Source organism: Plectropomus leopardus, chromosome 13 (assembly GCF_026936395.1).
Source record: "Plectropomus leopardus strain MGB_pleo_1.0 chromosome 13, ASM2693639v1, whole genome shotgun sequence".
Taxonomy (NCBI): Eukaryota; Metazoa; Chordata; class Actinopteri; order Perciformes; family Serranidae; genus Plectropomus; species Plectropomus leopardus.
Genome location: NC_142188.1, coordinates 4,540,423 through 4,566,809, shown reverse-complemented (window position 1 = coordinate 4,566,809; position 26,387 = coordinate 4,540,423). Strand labels below are relative to the sequence as shown.

Here is a 26,387-nt window from a genome sequence, read left to right as displayed (position 1 = left end):
TGGGTCCTGGTGCTGTTTGGTGCTCAGACACTATTAAAAAGGGCATTTTTTAGCCTTTACTTTGGTGCTGCGCTCATGTTTTTTTCTTTTTGGTGTGTGTGTGTGTGTGTGTGTGTGTCTTTGGTTGTGACTCACACTATCTCTATCACAGAGTCGTGACTGAGGGGGGATTTGACTTGGCAAAGACTGCCTCTGTCACCACACAACACAGTCAGCAGTGATGCTGAGAGACACAGAGCGCATGCACAGACGAATATAGCCAAATGCAGGTAAGAGCGGGAGAGAGTGTGAGGAGCAGAAACAGAGCGGCAGACAGAGACAAATGGAGCCAAACGGAGAGATGTTGAACTGACAGCTCCACCTTCTGTTCATCCAGGACGTGACTGCCCTGTGTGACGCTTTAATTGCATTTCACACACACACACACACACACACACACACACACACACACACACACACACACACACAGAGAACATCAGAGAATTTAAGACTTATTCTTTTGAAAATGCTGCTTTAATAAAATAGAATATTCATATATAATTTGCTGCTATTTTTATTGCACAATACAAACAGCCGGGAATATATTTTCATTATAAGTTCCCTTATTTTTATGGCAGATCACCAAAACAAACTTTCTATGCTTCTTTTTCTCCCTTTTTCTGTTCTAGAAACTGAAATGAGGAGGTAACGGAGGAGGAAGACAGAGAGATCTCCAAAAAAGAGCACAAAGAGTAGGAGGTAGGCGTCATGGATCATTTGGAGTCCGGGTCCATATTGGGCTCTGAAAAAGAAAACAGCAGGAGTAATTTAATGCATATTTGGGAGCATATTTATTTTAATGTTGTCACTGTGCATATTTTAATGAGTCTGTGCAGTAAAAATGCCTTTTAATCAGCTGTAGTGCTGTAGAACCGAAACATCGTGTTCCAGAGGTAAAAATACAATTCATAATCTCCATAAAGAACTGGATTATCAGCCATGATGTATTTTTCAAACAAGGTACATGAAGAGAGATGTGACTGAGATGTTTTTATGTTTATTTTTTTTGCATTCCTACTGAAAAACGACACTATCTAGCTAGACTCGTGCCAGATCAGTTCTGGATTTTTGAAGCTTTTACCAACTGATTTTTAACCGTTAAATCTGCACTTGTGTGTATGCTTATGTGTGCATCTGTATGTATATGGTTAAGTACACGAGAAGATGTAGACATGGGTGTATTATATGTTTTTCCTTCTGCAATAAAAAAAGAGTAAGAAGCGGGGGGAATTACAACTATCCTGTAATTTGTGCTACCTCTACATTACACAGGAAACTATTATTGTCATTTTTTGCAGTGCATCTGTTTTTTAACTGTATATTCAAAACCACAAATAAAATTGAAAAATACATCTGTGAGAGTTTTTACAAAATCAGATAATATATCTTCTGATAATCATTTTCTTTAACATCAGCATTTTTGGTAGGATTCTCTGAATGTAGGTATTAAAGAATTGTGACTCTGTTCACAGTATTTATACTTTTCTAAAACGTATCATTGTCATTTCTATCTGTCAATTTCTTGTCACTTATTTGCCAAAAATAACAAATTTGTGATGAAATTATTTTCCCTCTGGCACTACTTTATATTGATGATTGCTAAGAAGTTGATCTTTTCTGCATTTCAAATATTTGATATTTTTCTATTATTTGAGTCATCACATAAATACTAGCTGCTGCGTTCAGCCAAGGATTTACGCACTTGCAGAGGGATTTTTGGGAATATCTTTGAAGCCAATGAAAGGGTTATTACTTCATATACCTGCTGCTGATACAGCTCTCTCTACAGTGTCTTTATAAAGTTCTCTGTGACTGATCGTCTCTCCTCACTGCATCTCTCTCTCACCGCTGAAGGTGAACTCAGGGAAGCTGCTCAGGTCTCCTCCACCATACTGTCTCTGGAGCTTTGCGGTCTCCTCTGACAGGTATTTTTCGTAATCTGGCTCCGCCCCCAACAGTCCTCCATTCAACCTTAGAGACGAAGAGGGGAGGAGATAAAAGGAAATGATCATCATTCGAGCGTCGTCTCCTCCACATTATATCTAAATATCATCGCTCCGATATTGCATGTTAAATTTGTTTTCATGCTGTTATTAAAATGTAATGTTTCACAGCTGCTGTACGCATGAAAAGACAGACCATGTGATATAATTATCTATTTAACCTCTATAGAAACATTTTAAACTCTTTTTTAAAGACACACCTGGCCATAACTGTCACAAAATAATAATCAGTCACCAAAATATTTAAATATGCATTTTAGCACATTAAAATAGAACCTGAAAATATAACAAAAGCTATAACTTTTCCTAAATAAAAGTTACATTACATTAACACGTTTTTATATGTTTTATATTTATTATTTTTGTTGTTAATTTTGTTTTGTGTAATTTAAAAAAAAAATCTAAGTAAAATGGGTTTAACTAACTAATTAACTAACAAACTTTCAGCATTTAACATTGTCCTAAATTTTCTCTTTTTTTAGAGTAAATAAGAAAATCCCTCCTGCATTCTCACATCTGTGCATTAAGTCCCAAAATGTTGTATTATTCCTTTAAAAATGCAAGTCTTTTGGCTGTTCAGGAGAAGTCCAGCAACATGGAGCCACCAAAGCTCTCCAGTTTTTTCCTTTTGAAAATAACAGGAAACCTCTTTCGTCTGTTACCTGCGCATGTTGTTGTATTCTTTGATCTTCTCCAGGAAGAGTCTCTGAACTGGATCTAAATCTGAAAAACACATGAAATCAAAACCATTAAAACAAGATGAAAACACTGACATTAAACAGTTCAGCAGAACTCCAGATTCTGTTTAATGTTTAAAATGATTTATTCATAAAATATCCACACCTACAACTATGGTATGGTTCAAGAGAGTTTATAGCAAATAAATTATGTTTATGATATTGAATCTAAGCAACTAAAACACTTGGATTAAAGCCTCAGTACGCTTCAGCACCTGCTTGTTATATAGCATTACAGCATCTGAAACCCTTTACAACATCTGAAATTTGTAGCATTTATTGTATTATTTTATTGTTTGCTTAAGTATTTTTATTTTTGTTTTTATTTGTATTTATGTGAAACAGCTGACATCCTGGGATAGAAGACAAATTTTAGAATTATTTCTGTAAATAAAGTCAAACAAAAAAAATCTGTAACTTCATGGAATAGACAATCCAACAATCACTTTTTCTTTTTCATATATTCAGTTGTCCAATATGATCTATGACTGTGTGCGTATCTCAGCGTGTCTGCATGTGTGTTTACCTGCGAAGGCTTCAGCCTGTGCTCCCTCCTCCTTCACCTCCTCCTCCTCCTCCTCCTCCTGTCCCTGCAGCACCTCCTCCAGAGCAGGAGAAGCTGGAGAATCATCTGTCACTGCAGCCGCTGTATCAGCGTCGACTGACCCATCGGCTACTGTCGCTGTGGTAAAAACAACCCCAAAAACAAGACAGATGAAGAGGAGCTGATTCAACGTTTTTTAAATCATTGACAACTTCACAAACTTCTGTATTAGTTAAAATCTTCTCTACAGGTTTATAAAACACTTTATTCTCTGCTCTCCTCTGCTTTTATCACAACACATCTATTTCTAAAGTCTCCATCAGAGTTTGAAGGACTTTCAGCATTTGGTAAAATGTTGGCGCTTACTGTCGCCGCCACAATGAGGCTATAAAATCGTGTTCGGTGCAGCTCGATAAGATGACTTTCTGTAGTGTCCTTTAGCAACTTGTTAGCATCAGTTTTATTGTGTTTTTGCCTTTGAAACAATGAGCAAATTTGTGTGATTTCTTTAGAAAACATGGAAAAAAGGTAATAAGCAACTTCACATGAAATGTCTCACAAACTGCAAAAACAAAGGCAAAGAAAATGACCTAAAAAATGAGCTTAAAAGAGAATCATTAGAAAATTTTAATTAAGGACAAATACCAAAAAACTATATTTCTAATTATTATAATAATAAGAAATTATTATTATTTTTATATATTACTTTTATTTTATTTTAGCACATTTCCTCTTTGATTCCTTTTTTTTTTCTTTTTTTCTTTGGCTAATTTTGGGTAATTTTCTTGTAATTTTTCATGATTTTTTTGGTATTTTTTTAAGTTGCTCATTGCCTGCTCTCCATCTTTTCAAAAGAAATTAAGCCAATTTCAGGTTTCAAGGGATTAAGGCACATAAAAGTTTGATATTTACTGATGTATTTTATGTAGCAGATAAAAACTTTAAGTCTCTTAAGTTAACCACAGACCTTATTTCAGGCATCTACACAAAAAAACATTTCTCACTTCAAGGACGAAAGACTCGGGAGTAATAAAATGCAAACTCATTTCTGGGTTTTGGGACTTATTCCTGCAGTACTTTACATCTCTTTCACCTTCAGGAGTCAAACTTACCATCCAAAATATTCGCTGTTACAACCTCCTGACTGATCGGGCCTTCAGTTACGCCTGTCGCGTGTCCAGGAACGGAAAAAAACAAGTCCTCCATCAGCGTGTCTAACTGCAGATCTTCAGACAGAGCGTCACCTTCAGGCAGAGACAGAGACTCGATCTTCGGAGCCTCAGTCGTCTCTTCAGACACCACCACGTCCTCTACCTCCACCATCGTCTCTCCAGCAACAATTTCAGCTTCTCTCTCCAGATAATCTGTAGTTTCACTCAGAGATTCGTCCTCGAGATTTCCCAAAGACGCCTCAACTTCAGCCAGAGTCACAGACTCCAGACTCATCGTCTCCAGAACACTTCTGTCCTGCTCGTCCGAATCTTTTTTGACTTCCGAACTTGTCGCTTCATCCTGCCGCTCCAGTTTCTGGTCAACGAGCAAAGCTTCAGGGGGCAGCCTCGATCCTTGCTCAGAACCGAACATGGCCTCCAGCAGGACGGATGTCTCCGCTTCTAAAGCGTCTGTGGCTTCAGAGACAGAATCCAGTCTGGCTAATAATTCAGCCTCTGTTTCGTCCTCGAAAATAGCAACGTCTTCCAACGTCTCCTCTTTAGCTTGTACCTCAGCTTCTTTCTCAAGTGCATCTCTCATTTCTAGAAAAACTTCGGTTTCAAGATTTTCAACTTCGGCTTTCACTTTTGCTAAAGTTATCGATTCCAGCGTCATCGCCTCTGCCTCCGTCTCCTCCGTCTCCTCCGTCTGCTCTCCGTTTGCTCCTGCAGGTGGATCAGAGGCTGAACTCGTGCCAGGAGTTTTGGAAAGTGCCGCAGGAACATGATAGAGCAGCTCGTTCACCAACGCGCCACTTTCACCTTCTAACTCTTGAAGATCTTCAGACAGAGTGTCCCATTTTGAAAGAGAGTCGGTTAAAATCTCGCTTTCGTCTTCGCTTGAACTCTCACTTTCAGCTGCAGCTTTGTTCTCGATCTCCGTCTGGACGGACGACTCCTGCAGCTGCTTTTCTGCTTTTTCATCGAGGATAGATTTCGTTTGGAGGAGCTCATCCGTTTGTAAAGACGCGACCAGAACCTCGTCTACGTGGAGCGTCACGGACTCTAAAGTCATTTCCTCAGACTTGTTCACCCCCTCCTCCACGCCGTCACTCACTGATTCTACTGTGGACTCTACTGTGGATTCGTTTTTCATAGGCAAGAGTGCAGATTCTTGCAAATTTTGCATTAAGGCAGTATGTGAAAGGTTGACAACTGCTTCTATTGCAGACTCTACTGCACCTTCAGAAATAGGAGAGGTGCTGGCCTCTACTGTTGGTTCTATTGTAGTTTCTATTAAAAGTTCCTCTTTGGCACTGTGTGAGACCACTCCTGAGTCTGTGCTGTTGGTTTCTACTGATTCTTCAGCAGCTCTACTCTCTAGTGTTTCCAGATGACAGGTGCTGGCTTCTACTGATGCTTCAACTGCATCTAATGAGGATTCTACTGTTGCAGTGTGTGGAATGTCAACCACTCCTGAGTCTGTGCTTTTGGTTTCTACTTTCTGAGCTGCTACATCTACTTTGACATCTATAATCGGTTCTACTGGACCCTCAACAACTACAGCTCTTGTTTCTAGTGTTTCCACAGGAGACTGGTTGGCTTCTACTGGTGATTCTACTGTAGTTTCTATTAAAGGTTCTTCTTTAGTAGTCTGTAAGACTTGTGAGTCTTTGGTTTGCACGTCTTCAGCTGGAGCGTCTACTGCGGGCTCTATTGGACCTTCAGCAATGGCAGAAACTTCTAGTGTTTCCACAGGGGAATGGCTAGCTTCTACTGGTGATTCTACTATGGTTTCTATTAAGGGTTCTCCTTTGGTAGAGTGTGAGACATCATAAGTTCCTGAGTTTGTGCCTTTGGTTTGAGCATCTTCAGATGCAGCATCTATTTTGGGCTCTACTGGACCTTCAGCAAATTCTAGTGTTTCCACAGCAGAAAGGACAGGCTCTACTGGTGATTCTATTGTCGTTTCTATTAAGGGTTCTACTGAAGCACCTGAAAGAGATGATGAAGCCGTTTCTACATTTGTTTCTTTTGTTTCAGCCGAGGTTTTGCTTTCTATTGGAGCCGTTTCTGTTGGTGCAGGTGTTGTGCTGGTTGGGGAGGGACCTGAGGTTGTAGCAACACTGTCGGTATCTACGGTTTTTGAGCTAGAAGCAGCAGAAAAGACAGAAACTGCTGGATCTGTCTTTGACAAAGGAGGAACTTTCTCTGAGGAGGCGGCAGGAGGTTTGGTAGGTGTGGAAAAGGCTTTGACAGGTCGAGCTGTGGGAGTAAGAGGAGAGGAAGAGGGATAAAGAGGATGTAAAAGGACACGGAGAGAAGAGGGGTGAGTAAAACCACTCAGCACAGACATGGCAGAAACAAATCAGCGTCTGAGGGATTCAATTAATTAACAGTCTGTTAACTCAGCTGTCCTTCAGGCAATCTAAGGACATGTTCTCTCATCTATGGTCATTTAAATTTGGACGTGGTTTCCCATACGTCGTCGTTCATGTCGTTCCACCGCATTTATATAACCTAGTCTAACCGTCTGAAAACAGGACGTCTCAAAAGATACATGGAGACGTGCATTAACTGTGGTGTGATGACGAAGGGGTTCACAAATAATCCCTGCAATTAAATCCTCTTAATCTTGATTTCTAGACATCTTGCAGGGAGGAAAGAGATCATGTCAAAATCAAAACCAGCTCTTTCTTCAGCTGCAAATTCCTGTCACCTGCTGTGTTGACAGGAAAGAAAAAAATCTCAGAGTTGTTTGCCATCTATATTCTACGACAGACTTTTAGGGCGACGTTGAGGAGATTTTTTTTTGAGACTTATAATGTCGTAATATTATGAGAATAAAGTCATAGTTTTAGAAAAAAAAACTGTAATTTCATGAGAATAAACTGCTGTCTGCTCCCCTCCCGAGGACACTGGCTGCTAAGCAGGCTGCCTGTGCTCCAGCCTGTTTTATAGTTTGCTGGCAATATGTTTATTTCAGTAATATAATATCCCCTTTCTCATAAAATTACATCTTTAGTCTCATACACTTACAATTTTTTCTCTCATAAAACCATGACTTTATTCTCAGAAAATTAAGACTTTATTCTCGTAAAAGTATGACTTTTCTCCCGTAAAATTATGACTTTATTCTCATAACATTAAGATTTTATTCTCATAAAATAATGACCTTTTTCTCTAAAATTATGACTTTATTCTCATAATATTAAGACTTTATTCTCATAAAAATTACAACCTCTTTCTTGTAAAGTTATGACTTGATTCTCATAAAATTATGACTTAATCTCATAATATTAAGACTTTATTCTCATAAAATTAGGCTTTTTCTTAACATGGCCCTTCATCATAACATTGGGACACGCTGCTCTACGCAGCATCCGTAATGTGCTGACCTGTCCCGGCGGGAGGCGTCGTGGCCGGCCTGCGCTGGGAGTAGAGTTGCTCCAGGAGTTTGGCGATATCCACCGCTGGCTGAGGCTTCGCTTTCTCTGTCAGTAAAAGAAAACACAGACTGAGAATAAAATCAGCCTGTTTGGAAATACTTGGTGAGTCTGTTTTAGCGAACGTCTTTCCATACGGCAGTCTCAAATTTTGCTTAATGGAAATATTCACAGAGTTTCCAGGTTTTTCATTTGCTGACATTCTTGTCTGAGCATTTATCCATTATCAGTTTCTCAATTAACTTTCCGTGAAGGTTTGTTCACCATAATATATATTGATATTGAAATAAGAAAATACATATTGTGACAAAGGATTTTATCCGTGTTGCCCACTTAGAACAAAACTTATAAAATCTTTCTCACCACTAGCTGACGCTTTTACTCTTCCACTGGTGGAGTGGAAAAAACATATGACTAAATTACAGTGACACCTGAGCGACTACAGGTACAAATCTGACAGAAAATCAGAAAAGTGTGTGTGTGCGTGCGTGCGTGCGTGTGTGTGTGTGTGAGTTTCTTACTGATGTGTGTCCTGCGTGGCTGTTTTTTGTCTGATGGTTTGGAGCTGAACAGGGCAGTTTGCGGCCTCCATACTACTCTGCACAACTCCCTGTGAATACACTGGACACACACACACACACACACACACACAGAAATCAAATTATGGGATGCACAAAGTAATGCTGGTGCCAGATTGCAAACCTGTTACAAGTTTAAATTGTTAGATTTAAGGAATTCTTTGCACTGTAAATTGTTACTACAAACTACAACTTAATTACTTTTGTGAATTAATGTCCCTGGTAAAAATTAGTTTTACATAGTATTTATATTTCCAACTGCATGCTTTTATGATATCATTTTGAAATTAACTTCTTTACGTGTTAAAATGAGTCAATCAATCGTGTTTTCAGTGTTTACTTTGAGATAAATGTGCATTTACAACGTGCATATGTTGTCAAATGCACATTTACGTCAAAAATGTCCTTAAATGCATTAATAATACCCAACAATATAACGTATTTTATTCATGTTTGTGTGCAAAGGTACTGAAAAGTCACTGAGGTCAAATTAAAGATTTAAAAACAACATACTTACTCTTGCACATAATCCTGATCCTCTTCTGAACAAAGCAGAAGCCATGCTTGTTTAAATGTAAAAACAGAGGATAACTGTGTAAAATAAATGTGCGTTTCTTTGCTTCACGGTGAGCAGGGATGTCAGGTCGCTCTGAGAAAGTACTAAATGTCCTGAAGCTCTGCGTCCTCCACCATGGCCGCGACCCTCGGATTTACCGCTGCAAACACACTAACGGATCATTTAACGGGAGATTAAAATGCAAAAATGTTCAATAACAAACGGCATTAAACTCGTTTAGCTAGCTAAAGTAAACGCGCTGATCGAGACCTTCCTGCGTCGACCTGAACCGATTAAATCGACTTTGAAGCGTTTGTTTGTTTGTTTGATACGTTGTTTGTTTGTTTGTTTGTTTGTTTGTTTTCTAGCTGGCTGACATGTTTTGTTTGTTGTCCTGAGTTTTTATAGCATTACAGTTACGTAAAGCTCTCAACCTAACGCCTCCAAAGACACGTGTAAAGCACCACAGAAGAAGAAGAACGCGTTTCCGGCCACTATTATCAAAATAAAAGCATCAACAACAACCGGTATTATTGAGTCTATTTTTATTTTTTCAATTATATTTTTTACTCCTTTGTTTTTATTTTTTTTGACTGTCTTTATTCGTATATTCCTGTATGTTATATTAAAATTTTCAATTTTGATCATTATTTTTCTGTTTAACTGATGACATTTATTGTTACTTTAAGTATTTGATTTTGCTCCACTCTTGTACATGATTTGTCTCATTGTACAGTACCCTCTAACTTTGTTTTAAAAGGTGCAATATAAATAACGTTGTTGTTATTCTTATTATTTTTCTTATTATTGTTACACCAGAAAAATGTTCAAACATTATTGTTACACCAGAAAAACATCCAAACATAAACTAGTTTATATAAATTTAAAAAAACAATTTGTTTATTTATTTGGTCACTGAATATTTATTTTTTCCTGGTTCACAGTACTTTAGAAAACACACATATTCCACAACTGTAGAGCCAGTGATAAACTCCAGTGAGGATACTTTTATTTTGAAGGAAGTTCTGACTATTTCCCGGCGTTTTTGTGGTTAAATTTGTCTTTCTTGACGCAGAAGACAGACTGAAATGAAGACAACGCCCCCCTTTTACTACATGTGCCAGCACAACAGAGCTGGAGCAGTAACACTTCTACACATTTAACCCTTTCTGACAGAAAGTATTCTGACACTAAACTGACAGAGATGGGACAGGAGTATGTTCTGGGCTCCATGCACTGCTACACTGATTTTTCAGTTAATAGTCTGTTCCCAAACTGCTGCAGCTTAATGCAACCTTTGTGAGCGTCCTTTTTAGGCCATGTGTGCTGCAGGCTTCACATGCCATGTCACTCACTGTTGATCCTGGTTGAAAACTGAAACAAGAGCAGAAATACTCAGCGCTTCTTAGCTGCTTTTGCAGTGTTTAAACGTACAAAGAGACTAAAAAGCAAAACATGTTGATCTGAACTGGTGAATAACTGAAATGTCAACGTCATCAGGCTGAAGTTAAATGATATAGACTAGAGAACAACGATTATTTTCTAAAATTAGATTTATGTATGTATTTATCCTTTTTTTTTTTGGTTTATTTATTTCATGGTCATTCCTACTCTTTATTCTGTCAGCTTTTTAAAAAATCACTCAGTAGTAACATCTTCCTTGAAGTCTTTCTGAAGATGTTGAAAAAATACTTCATTTGTTTATTTTTGTTTATTTTTTTTTTGCTTTACATATCTTTGATTTTAAAATGTTTATTTGCATCATTTAAGTAACAATAGAAAACAGAAAAAGGGAAAAAAAAGACCTTATTTGGATGTCCTTTGCTTGATTTTTACTTGCAACTTTTAACATGCAAAAATAACTAAATCAGTGCATAAATTGGCTATCAGGCTTTTAGCTATCATGTCAAGCAAAACAAAACAAACTCTAAAAAGTTTGAATGTTTTTTCATGTTTCTCAGTGGTTCACTTTTTTTTAGTGGTTCCAATTTTTTTTTTAATGGTTCTCCATCTTTTTTTATTTTATCTTTTTGCGTGTGTAAATATTTTCATGAAGTTCAACAAGAGAATGAGAGAACTTTTCCTCTTAAAGTCGTTGTCTTTAAAGGATTTTAAGAAGTCTGAAAGTATAAAAGTGTCCAGGATTTCTTCCGATCCCTTTATCATATCGCAATAACTCTGATTTATTTTGCAGGCTTTTGGGTATATTTTCACTACTTATATATTTTTTTTTTTTTGCCAGAAAAAATAATATTACAAAGTGCTGCAGTCTTGGTCCAACTGAAGTTTATTCTGAACATTGAAAGACAACAACGTACATCATCTTCTACAGTGATAATTAACAGCAGGCTCTCTATCGCCCCCCATAGCGCTCATATATTAACTCTCAGATAGCAGTAGTATTATACACAACCTGGAAGGTCGACAGTAAGAACGGGTTCAAACTGGATTCGATTCAGTGTGGAGGGGGAGGGGGAGGGAGGGGATATTAAGACAAATTCATCATCATTCTTCATCATCATCATCATCATCAGTCTGGGGAAACACAAACATTCACGTTCCTCCACAGTCGAGCTGCTGCAACCGGCTGAGCCTCGCTGACTTCTGATTGGACAGTGGCTGGTCACTAAGGTAACTATCGGTTGTCTCAGTGGTAATTCAGTAAACGTGGCATTAAATTAAACTAACTAACTAAGTTTGCTAACTGGCCGAGTAGCGAGCGTACTAACGTGTCTACGAGTCTGCTGAGCGAGCGCACTGACAGTGTTAGCTAATGCAGCGGCCATTTTGAACACTCGCGGAAAGATTAACGCTGCCTTCAAAGTAAATCCTGAGTTTGTTTGTTTTTTAAAAAGAAAATTGTGTGTGATATGTTTCAACATTAGGAGGTTAAATTTGTTGCCCTTTTAAATAATAGCAAGAAAAATAAATAAACAGGTGACAATACTATTTCATTATTTAAAACAAAAAAAATCTTTTTTTGCAACCTTTAATTTTGTATGTTCTCTTGCATAAGTTGACACAATGAAAGTTATTTTTTAAAATACTCCACCTTTCTGAACAATTACAAAACCCTATAGAGGTGCAGGAATGAGTCCAAAATGCCAGAAATTAGTTTAAAATTTTGCGCTCCCAGTTGCCTCAAAACAAAGTCAACAGGTTGAACTGCTTTTTGGTTATATCTGAAATAAGGACTGTGGTTTAAACAAGCTTAAGAGACTTTAATGTCTTGTTCTGCGCCATAAAATATGTCATTAAATACCCGGCTGTGAACTTTGGAGCTTTAATGTGTCTAAAAAAAGTTCAGTGCTTTGTGGTTAAATGTTAAATGTGGATAAATGTGGTTAAATGAGACTACAGAACGTCATCAAACTGAGTCGCATTGACTTAACAGCGTAGTTGTGTTGACATTAAATCATGTAGTTCGGTTATAGCCAACATTAGCTTTTCACTTGTGGTGATTGCATTTAGGCCTCAAAAATCCTAAAAGTGGTGTTCATTTGTGAAGATTATATTGCTAAACAAAACATGTGAGTATCATAAACTTTTTTTTTTTTGCCACAGAGCTTTTCTGCCATAATCAAAAAACCAATGGAAGGGCTCAGCTTCTCTTTTTCTTTAAGCTTGCTTAGATATTTTAAAAAACGAAATGTATGCACGAGCTATTTTTTATGTTAAATGTTATCGAGTTTCTGTTTTCAACACAGACTGAATATAAAGAGCGAGAGTGACCAGCGTCTCAGGCGAGATCCAGTGCGGCGCGGAGCTTCAGCGTCAGGTGAGAGAGCCCGGTGTGCCTCCAGCTGCTTGTCAACGGTTGTGACACTTAACAGTTTGTCAAATAAAATAAAAAAACTCGGACAGTTATCAGTATAACAACCTGTGTTCAAAATTAGTCTGTTAAATTTCATTGCGCGTCTGAAATGGTAAGTAAGGGCAGCTCACGTGTTTGCGTCTCTGCGCTGAACACAACACGGGAATGACTCTACGTAGTCAATAAACACTTTAATAACCGTTGGGTAAAATGATCATTTCTGTCACTGTGTGTCCCATTAACGAATACTCAAATAGCCAAATATTTGGGTCCAGCCCTAATTATTTTTTATTCATTTTTGTACAGGGGGAGTAAATGGCGATGCATTGTCCATATTTATATTCAGTCCACAGGAGGGACGCATGAGGATACATTAACGTTTACACTACGGAGGATATGTGGTCAAAAGCGTCCAAGGACACCTCGGCAGGCGGTTTGAGTGATCAGATCACAATGCGCACTGGTTTACACTTGTATTGAGAGCTGCCCAAAACTCATTTTAAGACCAGGTATAAACAAGGTCATACACCGTCCTGCTTCCCCAAATACTCACTACAGCACCAAACGTGAATTAATCCACCGCTCAATATAATCTACCCTTTCCCTGTTTGAATAATGTTTGCTTAGAAGTACAGTGATTATTAAAAACAAAAAAAAAACTGTGTCATTAAAAGAAACATACAGTATATTTAGGAACATTTTATGTTAAATGTTTTCTAGTTTCCCTCTCTGACTATTCAAAATGGCCACTGTGTAACGCCGCTCAGTCGCATCGCGTTCTGCTCTAATATCAGCGACAGTGTTTGTGTTTTCAAAGTGCTGGGAGTGCCGTCGCACAGTAAAATCATTATTTTTTTGACACTGAACTTCCTCAGGGTTAGAGTGTGTAAATGATCTAAAAGTCTGTTCCTATAAAACACGTGTCTGCAGTATCTAGCGTGTTTGAGGGGCCCCCCGTCCAGCTCCGGGCCCCGCGACTCTCTCAGGGTTTTTCCTCCCCTGCATAGTGACGGCCACTGTGACAGCTCCACACAGCAGCAACAACAAAGGTTTGGCGGAAATCCCCTAAAACCACGACCCCCGTGTGCATCACGAAAAAACAAATGAAGACATTCTTTACAGTACCTCAAATTAAGTTAGCTGTCACCTGTTCCCTGTGAGCCTGATTCAGCCACGTTATTATCAGCATCTTTATAATCGACACGCGTAAACGGGACGTCGTGATATTTATTTACACTGGACACTTGTCATAGATTAGGCTAAAATCTTTCTATAAATTTAAGCTTATTAGCATTAAGATTCTCATTAAACCTGTACATTTGTTTTTCTGAGATAACATGGCAAGTGTTCAGCGAAGGTCAGAACCGACCAAAATTTAAAACAGCAAAGTCCCTTCACACGCAGCCGCCTCACAGCCGACAGCCTGACGAGTCCGGCACTCTGAGAGGTTTAAGACTTGACGTAAAAAATAAAAAAAAAGTACAATGAGCCGTACCTTTAATTAGCCTGTCCACCTTGACAATCATACAGTCATTCACACCAGCCGTGTCTCTCTCTCTCTCTCTCTCACACACACACACACACACACACACACACACACACACACACACACACAGGGGCTTGATGGGACTCAGAAGGAGGGCTGGGATTGTCACTGGAGTGTCTGTCAGACTGTCTGATGAAGCAGAGCAAGAGAAACCGTAAAGACTGGACTGGATTGAACCAGATTGGACTAAATACTGTTTTGGACCAGATTAAATGAGGACAGACGTCGACTGGACAGGAATAGTAACGGACACTTGTCGTCTTTCTCTGAGTCCGTTATGAGAGCAGCTTGTTCTCCCACTATAGAACCAATCTGCCATTTTAAAGCAGAAAAGCATCACTTCAAGAAATTTAATAAAAAAACAGTTTAAATAAAGTTGTAATAATGCATGTAAGACTTGAAGGGTTTAAGAGGTTCAGTGATTTATGAGGACCTGAAGACCTCCAGTGCTACGTGGAATATGATTTTAAAAACTGATAGTAGTCTGACACTGAGATAATATGTTTAAAATGTATCTTCTCAGCTCAGATGAATGTGGTGCAAAACAACTAGAAATGATAGAAACTCCACCCTCTATTTATTTTTATTGCATATTATGGTTTTTATTTCTTATACACTTGTTTTATGCTTCTTTTTTCTGCGCTTTTACTGTTTTGACTTTTGTTGTTTAAAATGTCTTGGCCTGTCTGCAGCAAATTTCCACAGTTACAGTATCAATGTGCTGTATAATTATTTTATTTTATTCATTGTCATATTTGAAAGAATATATATTTCTATATATTGTTTGGTTTTAAATTTGAGCACTTCTGCATGTTAAGCACTTTGAGCAGCATTTTGTGTACTAAAGGTGCTGTATAAATAAAGATTATTATTATTATTATTATTATTATTATTATTATTATTATTATTATTATTATCATGATTATTATATTTTTGCAGACTGGTTAAAACCGAATTAAGGACAGTTTGTCCCACTGTCCCCTGCTGTCTGTGCTCAGACTGCTGCAGTGTTTAAAATGCATGTATGTGCATCGATACACCGGATCAACGGACGGCCGCTGGTCAGTGTCGGGTTGTTGGTGAGCGCCTGTCGCTCTAGATTTTGCGGTGTGGCACTGCTGGCCCATGTTGGCTTTTTTTTCTTTTTTTTCTTTTAGCACGTTGAATTGGTGTCGGAGCACCACTTATTATCCAGTTTTTTCATTCAATTAAAAAAGAAAATGGTGAACACTGATAATTTTTCTCAGCTGAATGTGCCAATCTCCTGAAATATTATCAGCCAGTAAGAAACTAAACCAGACGAAACTGAGAGAATCCAGTCTAATCCAGCCCAGCTATCTGGTCCTCATAATACTTATTCCTGTCTGGTTGAGTCCAGCCCCGTATGATCCTGTCCAGATATTTTACGGTTCCTCAAACAGCTGGAGGTCCAGCCTGACAACGATCTCTCCCGTGGGAACCTCGTGGAGCAGCAGCCGTTTGGTGATTGGTCCTTTAGAGCCCTGGTCCTTCTTTATTTCAGCCAACCGGATCTCCGTCCTGCCCAGGAAGTCTGCGGGGAGGAAGTCGAGGACAGAGCGTGCGATGAAAATGTAAAAAAAAGCCATTTATCTCTGCTGCATTTATCTTTTAAAAAGCAGTGTGTGATTACGACTGACCGTCAGGCGAGAACTGGTCTCGCTCAAACACAGTGACACAGAGGACGTCCTGTTCAAGGTCCTTTATAAAAAACTGACAATTGGAGTTCCACTTCGGATTCAATGTGTCCTACACACACACACGCACACACACACACACACACACGCACGCACGCACGCACGCACACACACACACACACACACACACACAGAGAGAACAGCAGTGAAATGAATGATCGGATCCACAGTCAGCTCAAAGTTGAATTGGACAATAAATCCGTATATATATATATACCTTTAAAGTTTAATTTCTAATAAGACCTAACTGTTTCACCAAAAACAGACTCTTCTCTATGACTTAGATCATCTCTTGATTTGTATGTAACACTTAATAAATAATAAGAGCGCTGGCTTATCAGTCTCTAAAGGAGGCGCACAGAGTAAGTGTTGGAAGACAAACAACAATAAATCCTCCGAAATATCTCTACAGTAACTTAAGTTTGGTTTAGTTTGACCGCCTCGGTCATATGTAAGATAAATAAAGATAAGATAAAATAAAACCTAATAGTAAATGGACAAAAATGTAAATAAAATAAGATAAAAAATGAATACAATAAAAATAAAGATAAAATAAGATGTTGATAAATAAAGTACAAATAAAGATGGAATAGATTAAAATAGATAAAATAAGACAAATATAGGATATAGATCAGAATAAAGATAATATAAGATAAAATGGCAGTGGGATGTAAAATATGATGATGGTTAGGATGGAGTGACATAAATAAAATATAAACCAGATAAAGGGCTATATACATACATGAAAGGATTATACGTGACAAGTTAATCCAATCGTATTGCACAAATGTATGAGAAAAATCATTTTGATACAATAATAAAAAAACACCAAATACAGACTATAAAAATACTAAAAAATAAAAAAGTAAAATGGACGGCAGGATATGGCGCTTTCTGCCTCAAGGTAAACGTAACAAAAGTCATACCTGTAATGTTTTCGTGATATGGCACTGTGAACCCATGGTCACCTCACAGTACGGGTTACTTTTTCCTGGAAATTAAGACAAGCAGATATTTATATATATTTATTTATATTTGTAACGTCTCTCTTTTTGTTTTTTTTACCAGTAGACCACAAACTGTTGCTACTTCAGATAAGTTGGAATATCTTTTTTATATATTTATATTATATTTTTACAAATGTACCACAAATAATTCAAACCTTTGCTCTTTTTTTAAACTTTGGTAAAAGTTGCGTGCACGTACCATGGGAGCGACAGGGTTTGAGCTCGATTCCCTCCACAATGTTGACCATCAGTCTGCCGATACCTGTGGCCCTCTGAGAACGCACTGAGACAAAGAACATTACATCAAAATCAGTAAATGTCTTTCGTTTGCCTTCGACAAAACATCCAGGATGAAGGGAAGAAAAAGGAGATACCTAAATACGCCTTCTCTCTCTTCTTCTTCTCTGTCTCGATGAAGAGCTCTGAAGCTGCCTTAATTTTCTGAACCCACGCCGTCCTGCATGAACACACACAAACAAACGAAAAGAGACATTTTGAGGCCGCAGACAGTACATCAGTCTGCACTAAAGCTGGAAGTTTATTGTCATTTCAGTCAAATATTTTCACAAATGTAAGTGATGATGGCTAAAGCTAAGAAATAAGACGGGCTGTAAAGAAAGCACAGTATTCATCATGTGTTGCGTTACCGTTCATTGATGCTCTCGGCTCTGAGCGTGTAAACTCGGTCTATGTGGGAGATGTGGAACAGAGGTTCGTCTCCTGACGGGTCTGTCGGCAGCTTCACTAACACTTCGTTTAGGAAGATTGGCTGAAAGAGACAAGAAAAGCTCAGTTAGTGGGAGTTAGTGTGAGTCATGCATGGCTTACAGACTCATTTACTGCACGTCCATTTATTTAAAATAAATTATACTTTACTTTAAAAACACTGCAATTGTCTGCAGGGATCCAGAGTTTCAGGAATTTAACAAAACAGACAGCGATTTTAAAACTCTTTTAAATTCATTTTATCCTTATTAACATTTGTGTGAAATTTTGTCATGATTAATATATGAATTCTTACGTTTTGGCCAAAAACATGCTTAAGAAGGGCACAGTAACCTTGACCTTTGACCTTCGATCACCAATTTCTCATCAGTTTAATCTTGCGTCCAAGTGCACTTTTGTGCCAAATTTGAAGAAATTCCCTGGAGGAGTTCTTGAGATATCGCGTCCACAAGAATGAGACGCACGAAGTCACAGCGACCTTGAACTTTGACCTTAAAATCTAATTTGTTCATTTTTAAGTCAGAGTGGATATTTAAGCCAAATTTAAATAAATTTACAAAATGGGACAAATGGACAGACAACCCAAAAACATGTTTTATATTGTGCAATAAAAGAGTTTAATACATTTTAACTCCGTGCAACTTCCTAAAATAAACACATTTACGTCATGAGTTAAAGAGCGATTGAGTCTATTCAGATAGCAGTAAAGTGTGTAAATGTACATATGAGTACTGTGTGTTTGTGGCATCTTACCGTCTTGTACATGCGGTACTGCAGGTGTGTTTTGGAAGAGAAGACTTTATCCGAGCCTGATGAGCCCAGAGGTTTGGTCACCTGTGGGACGGATGAAGAGAAAAATTAAATGAAATTTTAATCTGAAAAGTAAGCAGTAACTGTATCTGTCACATGAGAGCGTTCACGCTGAGATGAGGTGAAGACGCGGCGTGAACTCACCTGTGTCAGCAGCAGGAAGTCGTTGAACAGGAAGCCGTAGAGCTCCTTGCTGCTCTTGGCTTTAAACAACTTCCCGCTGTGGAGGAACTTTCTGGGACCGAGACAGTTGGTGACGGAGTTAAACACCAGTTGCTGAAGGACAGAGAGGGACAACGTCATTATTATTATCATCATTATTATTATTATTATTATTATTATTATTATTATTATTATTATTATCATTATTTTTATTATTATTATTATTATTATTATTATTATAATAAATGCCCATTACAAGTTACAAGAGTTGACAGTGACACAGTATTCTCTGTAAACTCATGAAACCTAACAGTAAATATAAATAAAAATGACTGTTTTTTTTACATGTTTGTTTATGTAAAGTTGTTCAGATGAAATCAGCAGATCTGAGGAAATTATTTTTACCTACAGTGATAAATGATTCACTCTGCAGGTGAAGCGTATTGACGACCGGAGACACAAGTTAATGTCTGTATTATCAGTGTGGAGACGGTCTGTCGTTCATATTGTAAACAGTGTCCAGAACGCTTGATCGCTCTGTGTGTGTGTGTGTGTGTGTGTGTGTGTGTGTGTGTGTGTGTATGTGTGTGTGTGTGTGTGTGTGTGTGTGTGTGTGTGTGTGTGTGTGTGTCACAGTGACCTCAGACAGGCCTTCACACTGGACGTGAGCCTGAATCCACTCCAGACGATCTGAGTTCTCCTTCTCCCGGACGCCCTCATTCACCTAAAAAAGAAAAAACACGACAAAATAAAAATACTTTTTACCTACTTAATCATTTGCACATTAAAATAATACAATGTTGAATACTACAGAAGATATGAAATTCAAATACTGTACAACAGACTTTTACCAACATAAACTCAAATAAACATTTGTGTGTTTGTGTGTGTGTGCGTGCGTGCGTGCGTGTGTGTCTGTGTGTGTGTGTGTGTGTGTGTGTGTGTGTTCACCTGTGAACAGAGCTCCTCTGCTTTCTCCAGAGCCGCTTTCAGATGGCTGTGGTCTGGATGTGACTCTGGAGTGTTTTCTAAGATCTATAATGACAGGAAATAAAAAAGAGAAAGAAACAATCAATTTGAACGCGTCATCTCTTTGACCGTGAGCGGCATTCAGGCGTGTTTGTGTGTCATACGTACGTTCTTGATAATGAGCGGGTAGCGTGTGACTCTCTGCATGGGTTTGAGCAGGAAGCTGGACAGAGGCATCCCCTTACACCTGGGATCCATGGCTAACCTCTGACAGAGAGACGGCATCAGAAAAACTCTTCAGTCAGGACTTTTCAGACTTGAGAGGGTTTATAATTTAAAATTTAGCAAAACCCAAGAACGAAGTTAAACATTAAAGAATTAATGTTGAATTTTTGACCAGTGGATCTGTTATAATCATACCAGAGTCTAGTGTGCTTTTGGAGATTAACCTTAGTTTTTTATGGAATTGATGTGATATCAGTTGCTGTACATTAAGATGAGATAAGATGAGATAAGATAAGCTAAGATAAGATAAGATAAAATAAGATAAGATAAGATAAGATAAGATAAGACAAGTCCTACAGTGGGGAAATGTGCAGGGTTACAGCAGCTATGATAAAAAAGAAAAGTAATAGTAAAAAACAGTGAAAAAACATAATGACAAATATATATATATAAAAAAAGAATAATAAAAAACAAGACGCCAAGTAAATAAGAAAAACAAGGTGCAAAATATGACATTAACTTACAAGGTGCCAAAAACTCAGTCTAGAAAAAAATATATACATAAAATATGTGCAAACAATATAAACTCAATTGCACATGAAGGATAAGTGTGTGTGTGTGTGTGTGTGTGTGTGTGTGTGTGTGTGTGTGTGTGTGTGTGTGTATTTTGAACCTTGAGGAAATCTTTGATCTCGGGGTTGTCGTCAGTTTTCTGCTGAATCAGCGTGGCTCCGTTCAGCTGACACGAACAGAATCTGAACACAAAAGTTGATCACAGAATTAGAAAACAACATCTGCCTTAAAACGTGCGCCCTATAAATCAAAACTTTATACAACAAAAGCAAAGACAAGAAAATAAAGAAAAAAAACTATTGGGCAATAGCTACATTATCCTACAAAGTGCACACAGTCGCATCAGTTTAAGCGAGGGGTCAGTAACCTTCACCATCAAAAGATTCATTTTTTCCAAAAAAATAAAACAAAATGCTTTTAGACGTCTAAATGAGCATTCATTAACCTGATGTACGGCTGCATGTGAGGCAGCTGGTTGGTCAGGATGTCACCGATCATCTTCACCGGCATCCGATCGCCCGACATCTTCTTCCTCACTCTGAGAGCTCTGCAGGAGGAGAGAAGAGAGCACGACGAGAAGTTTGATCTGCTGTTTGTGTTTTTAACTCAATACCGAACATCTGTGATAAATACACTTTGTGAAAAAGTGTCAGAAAAACAAAAATTTTAAAATTGATTTTTAAAAATTTTTTTAAATGTAGTGCACCATTCTGGGTCAGGTTGGGGAGAGAAGGAACAAAAACGGTTTTATTTTCCAGCATCTTTCCAACAGCTGAACCTTCTGAGACAAATGTTATCTTTGAAATAAAAATAACTAACTGACACAAAAGACTCGAATGCAAAAGTCTGTAATGTGAAACAAAAACACACTGCCTGTGTGTGTGTGTGTGTGTGTGTGTGTGTGTGTGTGTGTGTGTTTTTCATTCTTACTTGAGCAGTTTGATGTTGCACATGATGAGCTCCTTCCAGTTGACGAAGATCATGGCGACCTCCTTCTCCGTCAGCAGCTCGCACTCTAACAGAGGTTTGTGAAAAATCTGAACACACACACACACACACACACACACACACACACACACACACACACACACACACACACACACACACAGAAAAGTTACTACGGATTTCACCAATAGTGAGAAAAACCAGCAATTAGTACATTTTTCTTTTTCTTTTAAATTAATCTGCTGAGTTTTATACCGCATTAATAAAGTCAGCATTAGTCAAATCAAGTGTGCAGGCAATGAGCAACTTACCAAGACATTTTGTGAAAATTTGCAAGAAATTTTCTGAATTTAGAAAACTATTTTAAAAAACCATGATTCCAGTTATCATAACTAGATATTTAAAAATACATAACAGAATTCATATTACTCTTTAAGTACTCTTTCAGGTCATCTCCTTTAGCATGTTTCATTTTATTTTATTTTCCTTTTCTTGTTTGGCTAATTTTTTTTTTCAACTAACTTCTTAATTTTTGGGGGGTAATTTCTTCCCAAGCTTTCCATTGCCTTCTTCCCGTGTTTTTAAAAGAAATTATGCCAATTTGCTCAAGTTTAAAACAATCAAATTGCAGTACAAATTAAATTAAATGGCACAGAAATAGTAAATAAGGCACAAAACAATAAATGGCAATAGAAGAATACAAGAAAATATCATAATATTTTGTGCATACATCGAAAACAGAAACAAAATAAAACTTGTATTATCAATTCAGACAAAAATAAAGATTATACCAAACTAAAATATGAAATCAAGACTTAAAAAAAACATGTCCGTTTTGAGTTTTGTCTTAATGTGTCAATGGCAGTGTCAAAAGCTTTAGCAAAATATAGAAAAGAAAATGTTTTAGGCTGATTTTCAGTCTCCACTTTGACCATTTAAATGCCACAAAACTAAAAGTATTTATTGTTTTTCTTGGTCATCTTGTATCTGTAGATGAAACTCAACATAGAGCATCCTATAACTATAAAACTTCTAATTGACATCCATCAAAACTGGTAAATATTTTGTGTTTTATGAAGTGTTTTGACTACAGAAGCTGTGAAGACTGCGTTTACCTCTGTGACGAGCTGCAGGTCGTTGACGTAGTTCTCCTCGGTGACGATCAGCTCGTGGATGTATCCCTGCCTCTTCCTCTCCATGGGGCTCAGCATGTCCAGCAGGTGCAGGTCGGCGCACCCTGAAATACAAACGGCCGCAGTCGCTAAACGTTCTGACACGTGGAAGGAGTAAAAAAAAGGCAAAAGAAAAACACATAATACCACCAACATTACCACAAAATACATACCTGAGATCAACAAACAGGCAGTGAAACACTCTGGAGGAACGTTTGAGTCGAAAGTCTGTCATGTGAGTCAGTGTGCATGAATCTGTGTGTTTGAGTCATTCACTTGTCAAAAATCTGTGTGTATGTGTGTAAAGATTAAAGACAAATGGCTATTAAAAGTTTGGATTTATGGCAGCAGTTATTTTCTGCTAAGAAAGCTTCCTAATCGGGCTTCTGTTCTGACTGTAGAGAGCAGAAACCGTCTGGATATTGGCGTGCAGCTGCACTTAATATCACACTCACCAACAGTGTGGTAATTATGAGGATATTCATGACTTTTGTTACCTAAAATTGTTTTCAGCAGGGGTGTCTGGTGGCTCAGTGGATAGAGCGGTGCCCCGTGTACAGAGGCTGTGAGCCGCAGCGGCCGCAGGTTTGACTCACACTGTCCTGTCAAGAAAGGCAATAAAAGCCCGAATAATGTAATCTAAAAAAATAAATAAATAAATAAAATAAAACTGATTTAAGATGATTGCAAAAAAGTAAAAAAAATAATGTTATTGAGTAGCTTCCAAAATATTTAGCTTTCTTTGTGTTCTGTCCTTACGGACAAAAGTTGAAATTAAGAAAGATCTATTTTTTTCTTATCATTTTCTTTTTTTTATTTAAATCACCAAAAAATATCTTGAAATATTTTTCTGAATAAGATAGACTAATAAATCTTAATTTTGAGTTTTCAGGAAGAAAACAAAAGAGATTATAGTCCCATCAACTTTTGCAGAAAAACAAGATTTTTTTTTTTTTTTTTTAATTTTCGCATTATGCTTCCGTACAGCCGATATATATTTTTGCTTCTAAAATTGAAATTTTTATATTTCAGCTGAAAACAACTGCTGATGCCTTATATAGTTGATCAAACTAGTAACTAATGCAGCTTCAGGTAATATTACTCACTAATAACACACTCAGGACATCATTTTTTCTCTCTTTTAATGTTACTCTGTAATGTTTAATGTAACAGACTTATGACTGTAAACGTCAGCGCTTTATCTTTTCGTTTAATCAGAAGCTTCCTCAAGCTTAAAGCAGTTTCTTTGTACATAAGAAGTCTGAGTAACTTCATGTGTGTGAAACAGTGACGACGCCATCGACTTGAGTCTGTCTCAGAGCATTTAATCATCAGGACCAGTCAGATTAACCGCTTCATCAAATCTCCACCAATAAAACGACCAACGCTACGCTAACATTCTGTACATTTTCATTCACGCGTTCATTCAAGTATCCTTTACGTTCGTCTGCGTATCCGTCCGACCATTCGTAACATTCATGCTTTATTTTCACTCACTGGCTCATTCACTGACACTGAGTGCAGTCTAATTACATTTGGCCGTGAATCCATTCGTCCATTCATCAGAGTTGCTATTTATAATCCACACGAAGCATCAACCGTTACCATTCATTAGATTAACTATAGATCATACAGAGCTTTGATTTATTTATTTGTAATAAACCAGATTAGACCAGAGCTGTGCGTCACAGCAGAGTGTTCTGTTAAAAATGGTAAAAGACTTAAATGTTAAAATCCTGCACCATAAATTCACTCTATAAATGCAGAGTGTGTGTAGCTTCCACCTGCAGCACCGCGAGTCCCCGAAATGATTTAAAGTTAATGCGAACAGGGACAAAAACTGCTGCGGATGGGACAGTTAGCACGTCGAAACAGGCTTTGTTGGGATAATATCGCCCCGGCTGGCGTGGAGCACGGCTCTGGTCGAACTGGGTCTTTGTTCTAAACTAAAATACTCACTCTGACTGGGAGAAGTCTCGACCATCGGTCACAAAACTGATCTGAGGATCTGTTAAACAGTGAGGACCCAAAACAATCCAAAATTTGTAGGGGTGGGGGAAAAAATCGAAATACGATAGCGTATTTTGGGTGGATACATTCAAGATTTCCACACATTGTTATGGACAAAATTTCAAAACTTTTACACGACTTTTCAAGGACCCATTTTACTTTTTTTTGCACCATTTGCCCTGAGTTTTTCACACTACATGATTCCAACTTTCTTCACGTACGCGAAGAGAGAAAATGAGGAAACACACCAGAAGATTGACGCATGTTTAGCTCAAATACGTTATCAGCTTCAGAAAATAAAGGTGTTGTTAAGTTGCATTTCATGGAAGATATCCACTAAAAAATACTGTAACAGTTTAATTACACAAAACATAATTCCAACATTTTTGATAATTTTTACTATTTCAGTGACTTTGCCCAGGCATGGACATTGTGATTATGAAATTCCATGACTTTTCCAGGTTGTTCCATGACTGTGGGATCCCAAATATTGCATTGATATGTTTATGCCAACGATCAGTTTTTTAATTTATTTTTATCATATGAATTAGTAGTAATGCAAATACAAATTAAAATAAGATCAACTTTTTTTTCAGTTGATACATTTTTCTGTGATAAAAATGATTAATATTTATCTAATTAGATAAAACAGATGTTTGCAATGTTTTCCTGTTTCTGAACATAATTTGTAGTTGAAGTAAGTAATAAATTGTGATTTCTATTTTATTGAATTTACAGGGCGTATCAAAAAACCTTTAAAATCGCTGTAATATCACGTCGCAATTTTAGTTCTGTGATAACATGGTATTTTGGGGCTTCTGCTGATTCCCACCCCGACAGATTTGGCCTTCACTTTAACAACCGATGGTCTTTGACTCATCACCCAATCAGAGTCCTCCAATACTGACACCGAGGAGCCAATGGGATCCAAGCAGGTTAATAATAATATAATAATAATAACAACTCTATTGCTTGTTGTATAAAAAGTTGCGTAGTTCAATAATCATTTGCTGTTTCTGTTTCTGCGGGTAAACATTAAAAATCACAATACTGTCATCTGGATAAACAAAAACAAAACAATACAAATCTGATATGGCAACCACTATAACACTAGTCTGTTGCTATGGGAACAAATAGACGGGCGGCTATGTTGCTGGGGGGAAATGCAGAAGATATACTGGGGGTGATTTCTGTCAGTTTGTCCGTCACTGTCCCTCCACAAAGCCCTCGTGAATCAGTGATATGATACAAGATAAAATATGACATAAGATGCTTTAAGGACTCGGAGCAGCGCTGTAAAGCTTATGACATTTAGTGGGATCAAACTGTGCTGAGATGATTTTAAGATTTCACAGGTTTCCTCCCTAACATCTAGTAGGGGTGAAATGATTGTGCGCGGTGTGATACAGTAGGTTTTGCAGTGCAGGGGGAAGCAAACATGAAATCAGATTTTTGTGTGTGTTTGTGTGTGTGTGTGTGTGTGTGTGTGTGTGTGTGTGTGTGTGTGTGTGTGTGTGTGTGTGTGTGTGTGCATGAAGTTGGAGCTAAAAGCTTTAAAAAAAAAAAAAAGGTGCATCACAGTTTGGGAAATTCAAGGAGGTAAAGCTCAAACGACTTCAAAAATAGTTTGTGAAATTGAGCCACAACTAAAAACGGCTG

The 26,387-nt window shown here is 37.7% G+C and overlaps 2 protein-coding genes across 5 annotated transcripts in view; both read right to left on the bottom strand.

The window, feature by feature from the left end:
* Window positions 1-472: 472 nt before the first annotated feature.
* LOC121954628 (uncharacterized) lies at window positions 473-10,120 on the bottom strand. 2 transcript variants are annotated; one of them, XR_015778501.1, is made up of 8 exons: window positions 9,016-10,120; window positions 8,442-8,541; window positions 7,873-7,968; window positions 4,436-6,739; window positions 3,306-3,461; window positions 2,705-2,765; window positions 1,802-2,010; window positions 473-781 (listed from the first exon to the last, which is right to left on the bottom strand). XR_015778501.1 is itself a non-coding variant. In XM_042502259.2 (8 exons), exons 1-8 carry the CDS (start codon window positions 9,058-9,060, stop codon window positions 753-755), a joined length of 2,916 nt encoding a protein of 971 aa, XP_042358193.2. In that variant the 5' UTR covers window positions 9,061-10,111; the 3' UTR covers window positions 473-752. The 2 variants fall into 2 exon arrangements, 1 of the variants encoding a protein (XP_042358193.2); XM_042502259.2 differs by having other exon boundaries at window positions 1,886-2,010; window positions 9,016-10,111.
* Window positions 10,121-11,325: 1,205 nt separating this feature from the next.
* itsn1 (intersectin 1 (SH3 domain protein)) overlaps window positions 11,326-26,387 on the bottom strand; it is a 58,012-nt gene continuing 42,950 nt past the window's right edge. For all 3 annotated transcript variants that reach the window (XM_088086758.1, XM_088086757.1, XM_042501981.2), the window contains 15 exons: window positions 22,662-22,783; window positions 21,532-21,638; window positions 21,047-21,148; window positions 20,702-20,783; window positions 19,972-20,070; window positions 19,786-19,869; window positions 19,475-19,558; window positions 18,817-18,948; window positions 18,616-18,696; window positions 17,784-17,905; window positions 17,511-17,593; window positions 17,336-17,419; window positions 17,056-17,120; window positions 16,073-16,181; window positions 11,326-15,966 (listed from right to left, as the gene is read on the bottom strand). In XM_088086758.1, coding sequence (XP_087942884.1) covers window positions 15,818-15,966; window positions 16,073-16,181; window positions 17,056-17,120; window positions 17,336-17,419; window positions 17,511-17,593; window positions 17,784-17,905; window positions 18,616-18,696; window positions 18,817-18,948; window positions 19,475-19,558; window positions 19,786-19,869; window positions 19,972-20,070; window positions 20,702-20,783; window positions 21,047-21,148; window positions 21,532-21,638; window positions 22,662-22,783 — 1,505 coding nt within the window. In that variant the 3' untranslated portion in view covers window positions 11,326-15,817. The remainder of the gene's footprint in view (window positions 15,967-16,072; window positions 16,182-17,055; window positions 17,121-17,335; window positions 17,420-17,510; window positions 17,594-17,783; window positions 17,906-18,615; window positions 18,697-18,816; window positions 18,949-19,474; window positions 19,559-19,785; window positions 19,870-19,971; window positions 20,071-20,701; window positions 20,784-21,046; window positions 21,149-21,531; window positions 21,639-22,661; window positions 22,784-26,387) is intronic.

Excerpts from the sequence above, each read along its gene's own strand:
- LOC121954628 (XM_042502259.2), bottom strand. The coding sequence starts at position 9,060 with ATGGCTTCTGCTTTGTTCAGAAGAGGATCAGGATTATGTGCAAGA. Across the intron at positions 8,542-9,015 it reads GATCAGGATTATGTGCAAGA|TGTATTCACAGGGAGTTGTG; the intron begins GTAAGTATGTTG and ends GTGTGTGTCCAG. Across the intron at positions 2,011-2,704 it reads GAATACAACAACATGCGCAG|GTTGAATGGAGGACTGTTGG; the intron begins GTAACAGACGAA and ends TTCGTCTCTAAG.